The sequence below is a fragment of the Chiloscyllium plagiosum genome, chromosome 11 (genome assembly GCF_004010195.1).
Source record: "Chiloscyllium plagiosum isolate BGI_BamShark_2017 chromosome 11, ASM401019v2, whole genome shotgun sequence".
Classification (NCBI taxonomy): Eukaryota; Metazoa; Chordata; class Chondrichthyes; order Orectolobiformes; family Hemiscylliidae; genus Chiloscyllium; species Chiloscyllium plagiosum.
Window position 1 is genome coordinate 42945672 of NC_057720.1, and position 17720 is coordinate 42963391.

General features: G+C 39.5%; 1 protein-coding gene across 1 annotated transcript in view; it reads right to left on the reverse strand.

The window, feature by feature from the left end:
• Positions 1–4237: 4237 nt before the first annotated feature.
• The window catches only part of LOC122554345, a 97452-nt gene continuing 83969 nt past the window's right edge, over positions 4238–17720 (reverse strand). Inside the window, exons 8-9 of the mRNA XM_043699219.1 lie at positions 12048–12204; positions 4238–6083 (exon numbers count right to left, since the gene is read on the reverse strand). Coding sequence (XP_043555154.1) covers positions 5317–6083; positions 12048–12204 — 924 coding nt within the window. The 3' untranslated portion in view covers positions 4238–5316. The remainder of the gene's footprint in view (positions 6084–12047; positions 12205–17720) is intronic.

The following is a 17720-nucleotide window of genomic DNA, read 5'->3' on the forward strand; positions in this document are numbered from 1 at the left end:
CATCTAAATCCTGGAACATTAAGCTGCCAGTCTCGTTCCTCTCGTAACTAAGTCTCTGTAATAGCTACAATGTCATAGTGTCTAGGTAACGCTTCCCATCCCTGGTGCATCACTGTGTCTGAAGCTAGGACTACAGCTCATTGCTCAAGGAACTTGGGCTCAGAGTCAATCAACACTTACTCCGAAGTGGTCATGATGAACCATAATAGGGTCCACCAGCTTTCACATACTACAGCAACACATTGTCTAGCTTTGCACCTTATTTTTATATAATTAGATTTTCAATTGAAAAGAAAATTCACTACAGATATTTAGTTTCCAATCAGTAAACGTTCCTTCTAATTAGATTCTAACCTGAAAACAAGTCCTTTAACAGAGAATACTCACATGCCAATCACTTAACTGTGATCACACTGTCTCCCAGCTCTCAGGCTCTGGTCTGCTCTTGCACCCACTGATCTGTGGAAGTAGTTTAGAAAACAACACACAGCAATACCTCTTTCCCCCCCTTCACCAAACTCCCAACTTGACCAAACCCTGAAGTCTTCACAGCTTGCAATTCATGCTGACTACACTCAAAGCCTTGTTTTTATGAGGTTAATGGTGCAGCAGTTAATGGTGATTCACAATTCATAGAAACACAGAAAATAGTAGAAAGAGTTTTTTCTTCATCTCAGTCCTGAATGCCCTATATCCATTGATTGTGATCCCTGGTTCTGGACTTTCATCGGGAACATCCATTTACCCTGTTGAGTCCTGCTAGACTTTCATATGATTCTATGAGATTCCCTCCTCATCATTTTTCTAAATGCCCGAACCAATCCAGACTCTCTTCGTACATCAGCCTTGACATTCCAGGAATCAATCTGGTAAACCTCTGTTGACATAGTTATAATATTCTTTCGAGGGTAAGAATGAACTGCACACAATACTTTAGTTGTGTATATAAAGACACACCTGTTCCTGTACTTGAATTCTTTTGCTATGAAGACCAACATATCACTTACCTTGTTCACTGCCTACTGCATCTCCATGCTGATTTTCAGTGACAGATGTACAAGGACACCCAGTTCCTGTTGCACCTCCCATTTTCCAATTTATTGTCATTTAGATAATAATTTGGCTTTGTGTTTTTGCTATCAAAGTAGAGAACCTCACATTTAGCCACATTATATTTCATCTGCCATGCATTTGCCCACTCAGTCAACTTGTCCAAATCACACAGAAGCATCTCTACATTCTGCTCACAGTTCAACCTCTCACCCAACCTTTTGTTGTCTGCACACTCAGAGATATTACATTTAGCTCCCTCATCTAAATCATTAATATTGCTTGGGACCCAAGCACTCATCCCTGCAGTATCCCAATAGTCCCTCTTTGTGACATGGAAAAAGACCTGTTTATTCTTACTCTTTGTGTCCTGACTGTCAACCAGTTCTCTATCCATATCCATTTACTAGTCCTAATCTGATGTACTTTAATTTTACATACTCATCTCTTATGTGGGATCTTTTTAAAAGCCTTCTGAAAATCCAAGTAAACCATATACACAGGCTCCTCCTTATCAACTTTACTAGTCACATTGTCAAAATAAAAATCTGGTTGATTTGTCAAGCATGATTTCCCTTTCGTAAATTAATGCTGAATCCATTCATTCCTCATCATTTTCCAAGTGCTATGTAATTCAATATGGTTTCTTGCATTTTCCCTACTTATGATGTCAAGCCAACAGGTCTATAATTTGCTGTTTTCTCTCTGCCTCCCTTAAGTAGTAGGATTACATTAGCTATCTCCAATTCATAGGAATTGTTCTAGAGTCTATAAAATTATGAATGAAGACCAACAATGCATCCAGTATTTTTGGTGCCACTCCCTTAAGTGTACTCTTAGATTATCAAGTCCTAGGGATTTATTAGTCTTTAATCCCATCAATTTGTCCTAACACTGATTCCCTTCAGTTCCTTCCTAATTAGCCTTGTAAGCCATTGTCAGGTCACTGTCCCATTTTATTTTTGTGTTCAACAGGAATGAACAATTTGTTGCAGTTGCTATATGTACTCTTTAAATATTTGCCACCATCATCTATTTAAGTAATGTTCCCCAATTTATCATACAATAATGCAAGCCATATCATTTTTCTCTGCCACAAATTGTGGGAAAAGATTTACTAACCCATGATAGGCCCACAAAAGCAAATTGGCCAAATTGTACCAGGACACCCAGAGTTCCCCAGCAGCTCACAAGCTGAGTCAGACATCATGTAGATAATGGAATACGCTTTAAGCTCCCATCGACATGACAGAGATCTCAAAGCCCTAAGGGCAGTTTCACAACCCAGCAATACCAAATCCACATAAAGAGCAGGTCAGAAAGAGAGGCACCACAGGACAATGGAAGCACTTCACCACTTCAGAAAAGACTTTACTTCAGAAAAGACTTTAACACCTACCTGTGAAGATGAATGGAACCATGATACTGTCAGGATGTTACATTGTGTGAATGAACAGGGCATTCATCCAATTAACTGTTTTCCAATTAGCATCCTTGCAACTAAATTTTTCCATTTCCAGAAACATTATAGTTTCCTATTTCTTAATCAGTGTCATTGTGCAGCATTACTATAAAACTGGTCTCATCCTCAGTCCTAGAGGAGATATCTGTTCTACCTGTGCAGACTGTCAGTTCTGTTTCAGCCTAGTCAATTTCTCCTCCAGCGATATCGTTTGCGATAAGTGCAGGAAGGATGTTCCTGATGACCAGGGAGTCCAGAGCCAGGGATATGCCTTTTAGAACAGAGATGAGGAGAAATTTCTTCACCCAAAGAGCTAGTAGAATTTTCTGCCACAGAAAGTGGTTGAGGCCAAAACATTGATTTTTTTTCATGAAGGTATTAGATATAGTTCTAAGGGCTAAAGGGAAGAAGTGGAAAAACAGGGTACTGAACTGGATGATCAGCCATGCTCATATAGAATGTGGAGCAGGTTAAAATGGCCAAATTGCCTTCCCCTACTGCTATTTTCTATTTTTCTATGCCTCTATGTCATTGGGACATATCAAAGCATTTCACAGCAAATAAACTTACTTTTGAGTTGCAGTTACAATGAAATTTGCAGTCAATTTGCAAAGAATAGTGACCCATTAACCAAAATGACAATAACAGTAATTTATTCTGTTATTGGTGGCATTGATTGAACAATAATACGAGTCTGGATATCAGAGGAACAATGAATTGGAAAAATGGCTTTCCGTTGCTACAATCCCTGTGTATTTCATTAACTTATCAGCCAGACTATGCCACTTAATGGAATAAAATATTATTACTTACCTTGGATTAAGAAGTGTACGTCCTCTCACTGAGCCATGTTGACATTTTGGGGTAAGATAATTAAATACTCCAAAAGAGGAAAGAGCAAGATTGTTGGTGACAAAAAAAAATGCAGATTATCTCAGGGGTCAGAATTCTGCCTGCCACCTCAACTCGGCAGTTAGCCTGAATTCTTTTCCTGCCACAGCTAATTCAAATGCAGCTATGGCTTCAAAAGAGGTTCCCGTTATAAAAGAGCCTGCAACTGCTGGATATTAAAATCTAGTGATGCTACTAGATCACTAGTAGGACACTCCCTAAAAACATAATTAGAAAGAGGAACCATTGCTAAAATGGGAAGAAGCACTCTGGGGAAAAAAACTGAAGCATGCTGTTGCTCCTTCAAGACATAGTAGTACTCCACTCAGGCCTTACTCTGATCATTGTTTCATTTGGTGAGATGGCCAAAAGTACAGATAGCTGGAATCCCTGCAGGGAGGGGTGGTTCTGCAGTGCATTGAGAGAATAATGGTTTAATGACAAGTATTTGATCTCTTTTCCACCCTGATACTACGCCAATTCAGGTGGTATAGCTGAGGAAAAGCTCAGCGATGACAACTCAAATATGTAAGGAATACAAACAGAGAACAAAAGAACATTGTAGAAGACAAATCCATTGGGAAACCAAACAAATGAGAAATGGAAGGGTCAGCCACACGTGAGAAACATTCCTTCCAATGTTTCAACTGTTTACAATATATTATGTATTACATGGTATAATGTTACCATTATGAACGCATATTACAACATACTGCCAATACTATCAAAGAAATGCACCAATTTGTTATAAATGTGTTAAATACAGAAATTATAAGAGGACAAATGAAAGATAGAGTTAAAGGAAAATGGGAAGCCATGGCAAGCAGTAATAGATTTTATTATTTTCTTTAATATTGTTTTAAATGTTTACTCATGGAGGCAAGGATTAATAATATTGTAATAAAATTAATTCTGGGATTTCAACAGCCATTGTTTTTGTGTTGCACAGCATGAACTTAAAACTTAAAAACAATGCTCAATCGAGAAAACCTGGAATTCCAAGGAGCTGCCAGCAGTTTAAGGGTTAAACCCACTTAGAATGTAAATTGGGGTGTGGACATAATTAACAATCACAAATAAAATTGTGAGAATACAAAATTGTTTTGAAATACATGATTTTGAGAATTTGAGTTCAATAAAAGTAAGACTTGTATTTTTGGAGCACATTTCTCACCAATGGGACATCCCAAAGTGTTTTAATTCTAATGAAGTACGATTGAAAAGTAGTTGATGCTGTAATATACAAAACATGGCATTCAATTTTCACACAGTAAGATTTCATAAATAGCAGTGTTGATTGTAATTTGATCTGCTTTAGTGATTTTAATTTAAGCATGAACATTGGTCAGGACATCAGAGAGAACTACCTTGTTTTCTTCAAAACAGTAGCATGGAATTGTTTATATCCATTTGAGAAGGTAGATGAGATTTCAGTTTAAAATCTGATCTGAAAGACAGCACTGGTGACAGTGCACACTTTCTGGATTCTGCACAGGAGGACCAGCTCAGATTTTGTTCTCCAGTCTCTGGAAATATTAATATAACTGACACCTCTGACTCAAAGGGAAGATTAGGACCACTATGCCATGGCCAATTGATGGCATGTCACTAATTAAGGAGAAAAAGACATTTTCTCTTTTTTGTTAAAAGAGGAATTTCACTGTCCAGCTAAATCTCTGTACTGGGCACTAGCATCATCAATAATGTGCACATACAATCTCAGCTTGTCCATGTTTTGACAAAATAGAAACATTAGTAAGCACTTTTTTTTATATCTTAGAGAAATCTGAAAGTAATAAATTAATTTATATTTTGTCTTCACTGTTATTGATAAAGGCTACGAGTAATACAACCACTCCCTCAATACGACTTAGCTTCAGTGATTCATATTTTGTGACCTACCACTTGTACACTTAGTCCTTGGGTTCGTTTTCAGGCTCAGAAAGTCGATAAATAACTGCACCACTTTTGCTATGCCGTGGGAAGACAAGCTTTTGCTCTTTCCCATTAGAGTTTTCTCTGTAGTCATCCTCTACAGCATGAACAGGATCACTATCAATTGGCCTCTTTGGAATGAAAACAAAAGTATCACAGTTGTCTTGTAAAGAAATATTATTTAGAGCACAATATGTTGATTCTTCAGCACATGAACAAGAGCTGTCTGATGACTGACTACTTGTGTCATATGCACATTTGAACATTTCACACTGCGGTATGTCTTGGGAAGATGTTTCAGAGCAGCATTCATTTATGAAGTCACTCCGAGTTTGTAAGTCACCTATATGGATTTTTTCTCCATGGGCTGTGGATTTAAGTTTGTCAATGCTCACTAAGTAATAGTGATTTTTGTCTAGTAAGTCTTCATTTGCCATGGGGCGAGGAGTCTCCCATCCTTTGGTAGCTAAATTGCATTCAGTGGCATTTTCAAAATCATCTCCTTTTAAACTTGAAGGTTTTGTTGCATCAGACTGAGAATATGGTGGTAAATCTTTATTTAGCATGTTATGGCTGTCAGTTGATGGCAAACTGTCATCAAAATTTTTACATTGACAAACACAGTGAACATCAGCTTGACTGTTCTCCAAACTACAGGTTTCAGATACAGATGGAATCTTGTCTTTACTTGGTTCTTCACTTGGACAATCACATCTGGTGGCCTTGGAAGGTTTAGTTTCATCAGCTAAACAAAAAAAAAATCAATTTAGTCGGACGAAAATGAGGGGTTGCATTGTTTTACTGGAATCAAATGCTTGCAATTTTTGCCAGGAAGAGTCCTATTTTAACTGAGTATATGAATGTTTTTGACTAAGGTAAAGTCATGCTCCTTTTGGGGGGTGGGGGGTGGTTTAGCAGGCAACCATCTCGGGAGGGTGCCCATTGCAATAGTGGACTGTTTTAAAGGGCTGGCTTGGTTCTCTGGCACTTCATTCCAGAGATTTTGTTCAACATTATTACCAACTTTGTGTTAATTCATGAACTCATACCTATTCCGGTGAACCCATATGCCAATTATCTCAACTTAGTGCAATATCGTCTCAAATCAAGAACCCCCACCAACATCTATCCCTATATCATCTCACCCAATACTGTATTAACCACAGGACAATCTCAAGAACCATACTGATATGAAATAAAGTTCTAATTATGTATTATAGATGTAAACACAAAAGCACACTTCAATACATTTAAATCCTGTTAAGGACATACTTGCTTATAAAAACAAACACTTGTATTCATGACTTCACAGTAAAGGCAGCTAATTCCTTAATAATCTTCTTACATTGTCAATCAATCTGTAAATGTACACTTCCTAACCCCATATATTCATAAAGTTCTATGACCAAGGTTTTGAAACTGCAAGAACAGTTTCTTTCCAACTCTCAACCATAGTAGGTAGATTTCTCAAATTTTAAACGGCCAGGACAGCAGTAACTTGCAGTAACCAAGAGGAGCTACATCTGTTCAAAAAATTCATAACTTGCACACTGGTCATTGTTTCAGAAAAATTGGTCCATTTGAAGTCAGTAGTGATTTCAAGTGATCCTGCTAAATTCTAGTTTCCCTCATTTGTGAATAATGTCCCACATCTGAATCACCCCTTCCAACTAGCAAAACTTATGTCTACCAGATATGGAGGTGACACTTCTGGAGTTAGGATCTCTCTGATAACTCAATGACTCACTGGCATCAGAATGAAACCGGTACACTGAGAACGTGGGTGCAATAATGCAGAATTCTAAGGCAAAGCGTATGCAGTGAAATTGCTTACTGACAGTCATGTTCATCTCTTCTTGAGTTCAGTTAAAATCTGAGGACCATAAACCTACAGGAGGCCCATGGTGCATGTGATAACTTTATAATGTAGCATCCAATTCTCATCTCTTGGCTCAATCATTCCTTAATGCACTATGTCCTTCCATGCTTCAAAGAGTTTAATGATTGCTTAAATTTAGCAATGGTATCTGACTGTGGCAAAGCATTCTAATTATCCACTGTATAAAGGATTTTCTTATAAGCACTTTTCTGACCCTCAGTGATACTTATAATTGATAATTTCCTCATTTCTCACCCTAACCAAAGAACATTTTCTTTATCTGGTCAGTCTACTCAAACCCTTGGTAATTTTAGAAAAAGCAATTGAATGTCTTCTTAACATTGTTTCCTTTCAAGAAATCAGTACCTGTACATCAAGTCTCTCCTCTTAATTCTAAGTTAGAAATTTTTAATTTAAGTACAATAAAATTTCAAATCAAAGACTGACTCCTTACAGAGAGGACTTTACTGGAGTCAGAGAAATTAAAGGGGTGGCATTTATTGAGTATGGAGTAAAATGTATAAATTAAATACGACACTACTCTGAGCACATTTCTTAATTTAGCCTGTCTCACTCAACTTCGGATCCATGCGAGGTCAGGGGCATGACAGATGATCCCAAACGTGTGAGCAACAGGGGTTCTGGAACAGAATTTAATATTATGTACATTTCAATGAATTTAAGCAGGAGTGAAATATTTGTTTTTATACCAGATTAGTTGAAGGAATTTCAACTTATTGAAATTTTTTAAAATTAATGACAGGACTATTTTTAAAGAGTGTCATTATGCATAGATACATAATTTTATGTCAAAATGGCTCCTGCGGTTTGCCTATTGTAGATACTAGCCGGGGTGTAGGAAGGAAAAGGAGGTTCGTGTGTTATAAGTTGGCATATTGGCAGTTAGATGAATTGGGTTATAAAAGGGCTGTTGGTATAAATGGGAGCAAAAGTCATCATGGACGGTACTGGGGATTATTGGGGTCAATAAAATAACATAGAACAGTACAGTATAGTACAGGCCCTTCCGCACTGGATGTTGTGCCGACCGTTTATCCTATTTTAAGATCAAATTAACCTACATACCCTTCATTTTAGTATTATCTGTGTGCCTACTCAAGAGTCGCTTAAATGTCCCTAATGTATCTGACTCTACTACCACCACTGGCTGTGCATTCCAGGCACCCACCACTCTCTGCATCAAAAACCTACCTCTGACATCTCACCTAAACCTTCCACCAATTACCTTAAAATTATGCCCCCTTGTGACAGCCATTTCTGCCCTCAGAAAAAGTCTCTGACTATTCACTCCATCTTCACTCTCATCATCTTGTACACCTCTATCAAGTCACTTCTCACCCTTCATTGCTCCAATGAGAAAAGCACGAGTTATCCCAACCTTTCTTGAGAAGATATGCCCTCCAGTCCAGGCAGGTTCCTGGTAAATCTCCTCTGCACCCTCTCTAATGCTTCCACATCCTTCCTAGAGTGAGGTGACCAGAACTGAACACAATATTTTAAGTGAGGTTTAACTAGGGTTCCAGAGAGCTGTAGCATAACTTCACGGCTCTTAAACTCAACTCCCCCTAATGAAAACATTTACATGCCTTCTTAACAACACTATCAACTTGGGTAGCAACTTTGAAGGATATATGCACCTGGACCCCAAGATCCCTCTGTTCCTCCACACTGCCAAGAATCCTGCCTTTCACCCTGTATTCTGTATTCAAATTCGACCTTCCAAAATGAATCACTTAACACTTTTCCAGGTTGAACTCCATCTGCCACTTATCAGCCCAGCTCTGTTTTTGGCTAATGTCCTGTTGAAACCTACAACAGCCCACACTATCCATCACTCCACCAACCTTCATGTCATCGGCAAACTTACCATCCGACCCTTCCACTCCCTCATCAAAATCATTTATAAAAATCACAAAGAGCAGAGGTCCCAGACTGATTGCTACAGAACATCACTGGTCACTGAACTCCAGGCTGAATACTTTCTATCTACCACCACCTTCTGTCTTCTACGGGCCAGCCAATTCTGCATCCAGACAGCCAAATTTCCTTGTATCTCACAATTCCTAATGTTCTGAATGAGCCCACCATGGGGAACCTTATCAAACACCTTCTTAAAATCCACTTACACCACATCCACTGCTCTACCGTCAATGTGTTTTGTCACATCCTCAAAGAATTCAAAAAGGCTTGCAAGGGCATGACCTGCCCCTCACAAAGCCATGCTCACTATCTCTCAAACTATGGTTTTCCAAGTCATAATAAATCCTGTCTCTCAGAAACCTCTCCAATAATTTGCCCACAACAGATGTAATTCCCAGAATTATCCCTATGCCCTTTCTTGAACTGGGGAGTAATATTTGCCACCCTCCAATCATCTGGCTCTAATCCAGTGGACAGTGAGGATGCAAAGATCATTGTCAAAGGTATAGCAATCTTTTCTCTCACTTCCCATAGTAACCTTGAGTATATCCCGTCTGGCCCAAGGGACTTATCTATCCTTCAAAATTTTCAGCACATCCACCTTCTTGACATCAATCTGTTTGAGCATATCAGTCTGTTTCACGCCCTCCTCATAAATGTCAAGGTCCATCTCAGTAGCGAATACTGAAGCAAAGTATTCATTAAGGACCTCCCCTACCCCCTCCAACTCCAGGCACAAGTTCCCTCCATTATCCCAAATCAGTCCTACCCTCACGTGTAGAATGCCTTAGGATTTTGCTTAATCCTACCTGCTAAAGTTTTAAAAGTTTTTTCATGCCTCCTTTTAAATCTCCTTCAGTTTCTTCCTGGCTATGTTGTAATCCTCTAGAGCCCTGTTTGATCCCTGCCTCCTCAACCTTAACCAAACTTCCTTTTAATCTCTTGACTAGATGTTCCACATCCTTTGTCACCCAAGGTTCCTTCACCCTACCATCCCTTTCTTGTCTCAGTGGGACAAACCTATCCAGCAACTGCAGCAAGTGCTCCCTAAACAACCTTCACATTTCTATTGTGCATTTCCCTGAGAACATTTGCTCCCATTTAGGCATCCCAGATCCTGCCTAATAGCATTGTAATTCCTCCTCCAATTAAATACTTTCGCATACTATCTGCTCCTACTGCTTTCCATGATTATAGTTAAGGTCAGGAAGTTGTGATCACTATCACTGAAATGCTCTCCCACCAAGAGATCGAACAGCTGGCCTGGTTCGTTGCCAAGCACCAAATCCAACTTGGCCTCCCCTCTAGTCAGCCCGTCTACATATTGAGTCAGGAATCATTCCTGGACACACTTGACAGAAACTCCTCCATTCAAACTATTTGAACTAAGGAAGTTCTAATCAATATTAGGAAAGTTGAAGTCACCCATGACAACAACCCTGTTGCTTCTGCACCCTTTCCAAAATCTGTCTCCCAATCCGTTCCTCTGTGTCTCTGTTGCTATTGGGGTATGTGTAGAAAATTCCCAAGAAACTGACAGCTCCTTTCTGGTTTCTGACTTCCACCTATACTGATTCTGTAGACAAACGCTCCTTGATGACCTCCTTTTCTGCAGGTGTGATACTATCCCTGATTAGCAATGGCACTCCCACACCTCTTTTACCTCTCCCCCCTCATTTCTCTTGAAATATCAAAACCCCGGAACATACAACAACCATTCCTGCCCCTGTGATATCCAAGTCATTGTAATGGCCACAACATCATAGCTTCAAGTACTGCTCCATGCTCTAAGTTCATCACCCTTATTCCTGACACTTCTTGCGTTAAAATAGACAAACTTCAACCCATCACACTGACTACAAATTTGTCCTATCAACTGTCTATCCCTCCTCACAGACTCTCTGCATGCTGTATCTGGCTGTACACAAGCTACTCCACCCTCTGATCCATAGCGCTGGTTTCCATCCTTCTGCCAAACTAGTTTAAACCCGAAGAGCTCAAGAAAACCTTCCACCCAGGATATTGGTGCCCCTCCAATTCAGGTGCAACCTGTCCTTTTCTGTATAGGTACCATCTTCCCCAGAAGGTATCTCAGTGATTCACATATCTGAAGCCTTCCTTCCTACACCAGCCCTGCAGCCACTTGTTCATCTTGCTCTGTATTCCTAGCCTCATTAGTCCATGGCACCGGTAGCAATCCTGAGATTACTATACAGCTTGTCCTGTCTTGTAGCTCCCAACCTAACTCCCTATATCCTCTTTTCAGGTCCTCATCCCTTTCCCAAGCTATGTCATTGGTAATGATGGGTACCATGACTTCTGGCTGCTCCCCCTCCCCCTTAAGAATCCTGTCGACTCGATCTAAAACATCCCTGACATACACTGGCATAGATTGGGCGTGTGGACAGTATTAGGCAAACAGTGGAGTGAGGGGTAAGGGTTGGACGAATGTTTCCTGTAATAATCTTCATTTTTAAACATCTAGCACTGTGTCCAAACTTCAAGGCAGCTCTCTACTCATTCCACCACCACATTGGGCATTCACCTTTAGGTTTTCCCAGGTTGCCCACTCTGACCTCCAATCTAGCCCTTGCACTGAAAATGAAAAGTCCAAGCAGTCATATTTTTGCAAAGATCAGTCAACAGAGCTAGGAATTCTACACACCCAACCAAGAATGAAACCTAGGGCCTGTGTCTTAACGATCAGAAATAGATTACTATACTACAAGAAATATTTTGCTTCAGCCACAATCTCAGTGATGGATTGCGTACCACATACAAATACATCTGTGTTTTACATATGAAACATAACATTCTAACTTAAGCATTTTTATTTTCATTTGTTACCAGTCGATAAGGTTGAATATTTAAGGTTATAATCTTGCTTACTAAAAGGGTTCTTTTCTGACAGTCCAATTCCTCTGCCAGATGGGTCTCTGTCATGAATGAGATCTAGATCCTCAATATCATATCGTATTGGTTCAACTTGAAACCTAACATTTTTGTCTATTGTTTCCTTCATAGCAGCAGTGTCTTGCTGATCATCCTGCCAAGAAAATTTGATAACTTAAACATTTAAGTGCTAACACATGCACGATTACTTGTCAATTATAAAAATTCATTCCCTAGAGGACTTTCTTCTCTGCTGCTCAGTTATATTTGATTCTACCAGTGCATTAATTTTGAGAAATTCAGTTATTTTCCAGCTAGCTAGAAAAATCAAGAACAATTTAGTGAATCTTGTGGGACCTGTTTTCCAAAATCTTCCATTATATTATTCATGCTGAGCTCATAGACAAATCCTCATTAGTATTGCTGCACCTTAGACACTTTCTTGGAGAGCAAAATTGTGCCAGAATGAACAAACTGTAGAATGTGATGCCATTCTTTATGGCAAGAATAATGGCAAGGTCGCATTGAATTAGATAGGAAGGTGTGTGTGTACTGTATTGAAGGTGGGGGCTGTATTGAAGGTCAGGTACATATAGGATGCTTAATAGACGTTTTCTAAAATTATCAAGAGCTTTGATAAATTGAATGGAGAAAAACAATTTACTTTGCTGGGGGATCTAGGGCCCAATTTTAATTCTGAGCAAATAGAAAGGCTTTGAAATAGTTAAAGTTAAGCCCTTAGTTAAAACAGCTCAACAACTAAAATTTATTACCATAGATTTGATTAGATTTACTTTTGTGACATGTATCTACGTGCAATAAAAAGGTTTTGTTTGCATTCCCTACAGGCAGCTCATACCACACAAAGTGCGTTAGAGTAATAGAACAAAGCAAAGAATGCAATGTGATGCTGCAGAGAAGGTGCACAAACAGCAAGATCAACATTAAATTTCAAATTTGAGGTCAACTCAGAAGTCTAACAACAGCAGGGAAAATGATGTTTTTGAATCTGTTGATATGTATGTTTATGCTTTTAGATCTTCTTCCCAGTGGAAGAGGTTTGAAGAGAATATAACCAGGTGAGAGGGGTTCCTTCCTGAGCCAACAAGAAGAATAGATGGAGTCAACAGATGTAAAGTTGGCTAGTGTGATGGATAAGGCTGTGTTCATGACTCTTAGTAGTTTCTTACGGTCCTGGGCAGAGCAATTGCCATACCAAACCTTGATGCATCTGAATAGAATGCTTGCTGTGTTATATCTATAAAATTTGGTGAGTCTCTTTATGGTCATGCCAAATTTCCTTAGCCTCCTGAGGAAGTAGAGGCATTGTTGTGCTTGCTTGACCATCACATCAACATGGACCAGCTCAGGTTGTTTGTATCATCACTCCTGGGAATTTGACTATCTCCAACTTAGCAACATTGCTTCCTGAAGTTAGTGATCAGCTCTTTCATTTTCCTGATGTTGAAGGAGAGATTATTATCTTTACACCATGCTGCCAAGTACTCTCTCTTATTCTGGTAATCTGTCTCATTATTGTTTGAGATCTGGCCTACAATGGAGTAGTTGTAGATGGACTATGACAAAATTTGTCCATATAGTCATGAGTGTATAGGGATTGTAGTAAGAGGCTGAGTATGCAGAGAGAAATTTGGAATGTTTCAGTTACACAGAGGGTCACTGAAGAATGAAATGTCTTGCTACAGTAAATATTCAGGGCAGACATTATTGTTTATTACTGAATAAAAATTTGCAGAGTCACTGAACTATGAGAGACAGTGGGATTACTTTGGTTGGCTTCTGTGTTGTATAAAGTGTCCCAAATAACTACTGCAGACTAGGACTTTTTTTAGTTGTGTGAAATCTGTGGGAAGAAGATCAATTACTTTCAAAGAACACCAATCAAAAGGATTGGTTAGGATTAATTGCTGTGAGTAATGTTTTCCCCTACATCAACTGTTATGTTTTCCCTAACATCCAGGTCACTGCATAATATGGAGGTAATAACTAAGGAAATTCAGTTGAAAGAAATCATACTACCAGGCTGATCTAAATAAATATTTAGCAAAAACCAAATTTGACTTCACATTCTGGGAGGAAATTGCTTGTTAGAAGTAAGAAGTTATAATATTATCATAAACTTTTAGCTCACTCTACCTCTATAAACGGAAGTACATAAATGCTTCTAAAGTACTTGGTCATAAGTCTTAACTTCAAATTAACTATGCAAATAGAAAGAAAAGCAGAATTTAGGAATTGCAATAGCACTTGTAGATCCATTTAATTTCAGCTTTGTTACACAGAAATTACAACAATTACTGTGCAAAGCAAACATCAAGATAGTGATTACTGTGTAAAGTTATGTACTTACTTCTCTTTGCTTGGAATTAAATCTGTTGCATGAAGTTAAAACTTTACTTTTTTTTAGAATGGAAAGATGTGCAGGCTTAAGTATGCTGGAGTGGATGCCCATGATTGAAGCACAAGGGTCATGGTGAGGTCACCTTATTTAAATTTCAAGAGCAGTTACAAATGTGACTTAGTGACTGCCAGTGGAGGAAGGAAGCATTTTGATGACCAGCTGCGTTGTTATCTGATGAAAATAGATGAAAATTTTGCTGCTACCAATATATTTAGTGTAACCACAACCTGTCCACGGATCATTGAATATAGAAGGACAAGTGGACAAAGGTAAAAACCACACACCAGGTTATAGTTCAACAGGTTTATTTGGAAGCACTAACTTTTGGAGTGCTGCTGCACAACCACCTGAAGAAGCAGTGCTCCGAGAGCTAGTGCTTCCTAATAAACTTGTTGGACTATAACCTGGTGTTGTGCGATTTGTAACTTTGTACACCCCAATCCAACACCTGCATTTCCAAATCAGGACAAGTGGAGAGAACTTAAAAAAAAACATATCCAGTGTCTCCTGCTTTATTAACAGGGGCATAGAGTACAACAGCAGGGAGGTGATGTTGAACTTGTATAAGACACTTGGTAGACCTTAGTTGGAGTACTGTCTACAATATAGAAACGATGTGAATGCATTTGAGAGAGTGCAGAAATTATTTACAAAAATGGTTCTAGGAATGAGAAATTTCAATACTGAGGATAGATTGCAGATGTTGGGACTGTTCTCCTTGGAGTTAAATAAACAGAATTGACAGAGTTTTTTTAAAAATCAATACTGGGCTGGATGGAGTAGATAGGGAGAAACTGCTAACACTCATAAAAGGGACAAGAATAAGAAGCCATAGATTTAAAGTGATGTGCAAAAGAAGAAACGATGATGTGGCATATGTTTTTCACTCAGTGTAATTAGAGTATGGAATGCAATACCTGGAAATGTGATGGAGCCAGGTTAAATTGAAGCAATTAAGAGGGCCTTGGATGATTATTTGGATAGAAGAATTGTGCAAGGTATGGGGAAAAACCAGATCAGTACGAAATAATAATGCTTTTTCAAAGAGCTGGTGCAAGTATGATGCACCAATTGGCCTTCAACTGAACCTTAATCTTGTGATTCGTGATAGTTCTGATCTTCTAGATGGCTCAAACTTCATTTCAGGTGTGAGTTCATCCCAATATCCAGATTGTTTTGTGTTAGAGTGATCATATACCAGTTTTATCACTTTTGAAATGACAGGCCAAATTTGGGGGGTGGGGGTGGGGGGTTTCAAGCAAATGTGGGGGTACTGATTGATTTTCCATCACTGCAGCTGTACCTCTGATTGAAACATTGCAACGAATTGCTACATCTAGACATATTCAGGAGGATCATTATTTTAGAGCTACACAATTTGAAAAAGATAAGCAGTAGAATCTTGTAGGGGCTTGAATAATATGGGCAATAGTGAGATTTGAGGCAGAAACAAGTACAAAATCCAGTGAGGCCTTTTTCTACTTTGGGAGTAACCCATGGCAACTTCTAGACATCGAACAGGTGGGTGTGGTGAGGCTGAGCAGAGCCAATTAAAGGAGATTATTACTTTTTCAACATATTATTAATGGCACAACTTGTCTCATTATCCAGTGTCCTATCTTGACATTGAAAATCAGAATGGTACCTGGCAACTTCAACGCAATTCTTGCTTCAAAGAACATCTAGTTTAACACTAGGCATTAACGTCTGAGGGAACACTCCACAACACGGCCACATGCAGCCCACATCCACATACACTGGGCAATGTTAGCCTCTAATAGTACACATGGCACATAACGAATCCTTACAGGCTGCTTCTGCACTTCAATGCTGCACCATGGGACGCACCAGCAACTATTATTGTAATGCTGCCACAAGGACTGTGCATGCTCAGGGACATCATACAGCTCACTGACTGGCCCAGGCTGCATTTTTGGGCTGTTTACTTCCTGTCGTAGCACTCACTCACCCTGAGCTTACCGGGACGCTCACAAAACTTCTGTCATAATAAGAACATAACAACTCGGAGCAGGAGTAGGCTTTCCGGCCCTTCGAACCTGTTTCGCCATTCAATAAGATCATGGCTGATCTTTTTGTGGACTCAGATCTACTTACCCGTGTTCTCATTGTATCCCTTAGTTCCTTTATTGTTCAAAAAAAATCTAACTTAGCTTTTAAAACGTTGACTGAACAAGTGTTAACTACTTCACTGGGCAAGAAATTCCATAGACTAACAACCTCTGGGTGAAGAAGTTCCTTCTCAATTCAGTCCTAAAGCTGCTCCCTCTAACCTTGAGGCTATGCCCTCTTGTCCTAGCTTCACCTGCCAATGGAAACATCATCTCTACTTCTATCTTATCTATTCCCTTCATAATTTTATATGTTTCTATAACATTCCCCCCTCATTCTCCTGAATTCCAATGAATATAATCCCAATCTACTCAGTCTCTCCTCAACTCCAGAATCAACCTAGTGAACCTCCTCTGCACCCCCTCCAGTGCCAGTACATCCTTCCTCAAGTAAGGAGGCCAAAACTGCACACAGTACTCCAGGTGTGGCCTCACCAGCACCTTGTACAGCTGCAACATAACCTCCCTGCTTTTAAACTCAAACCCTTTAGCAATGAAGGACAAAATTCTATTTGCCTTCCAAATTACCTGTTGCACCTGCAGACCAACCTTCTGTCTTGATGGCTTGTCTTTTTGTTCCAGAGATTCCAGGCTTGCTATACTGCAGTAGTGTTTCAGCACAGACACAAAGGTAGGTAGTTTGTTATGGTTGTCAGTTGTCATCAGTCAAGTGAAAGGAGCCTTTGCTCAGAGTAGTTCAGGCTCTGTACTTCAAGAAAAACCTCCAATTCCAGCCCAGGGGCTTGGACATGGACAATCAACCACTTGAGGCAGAGACAGTTCAGATGCTCTCCACATAATTTATGAGGAGCTGAATGTTCAGCAGCCCACCACCTGCCTTGACTCTAGCTGTCATAATGTGGGCTGCTTTTGTCCTAGAATGAAAGGAAGAGGCAGGGACTAATATATGAGAGGCACATTCAAAAGTCTGATAACAGGAAGGATGAAGCAGCATGCTAAATTTCCCTTGTCTGCCATGTCCAGAGCAGGAACCCTGCAGGACCACTTGGGACTCAGTGCTTGTTTGGTTGCACAACAGCTTTTCAAAAGATGGCACCAGCACCAGCTATGTCAGTCAATTCAGAGATACCCTGCCAATGGCAAGTTGTTCCCGGAATA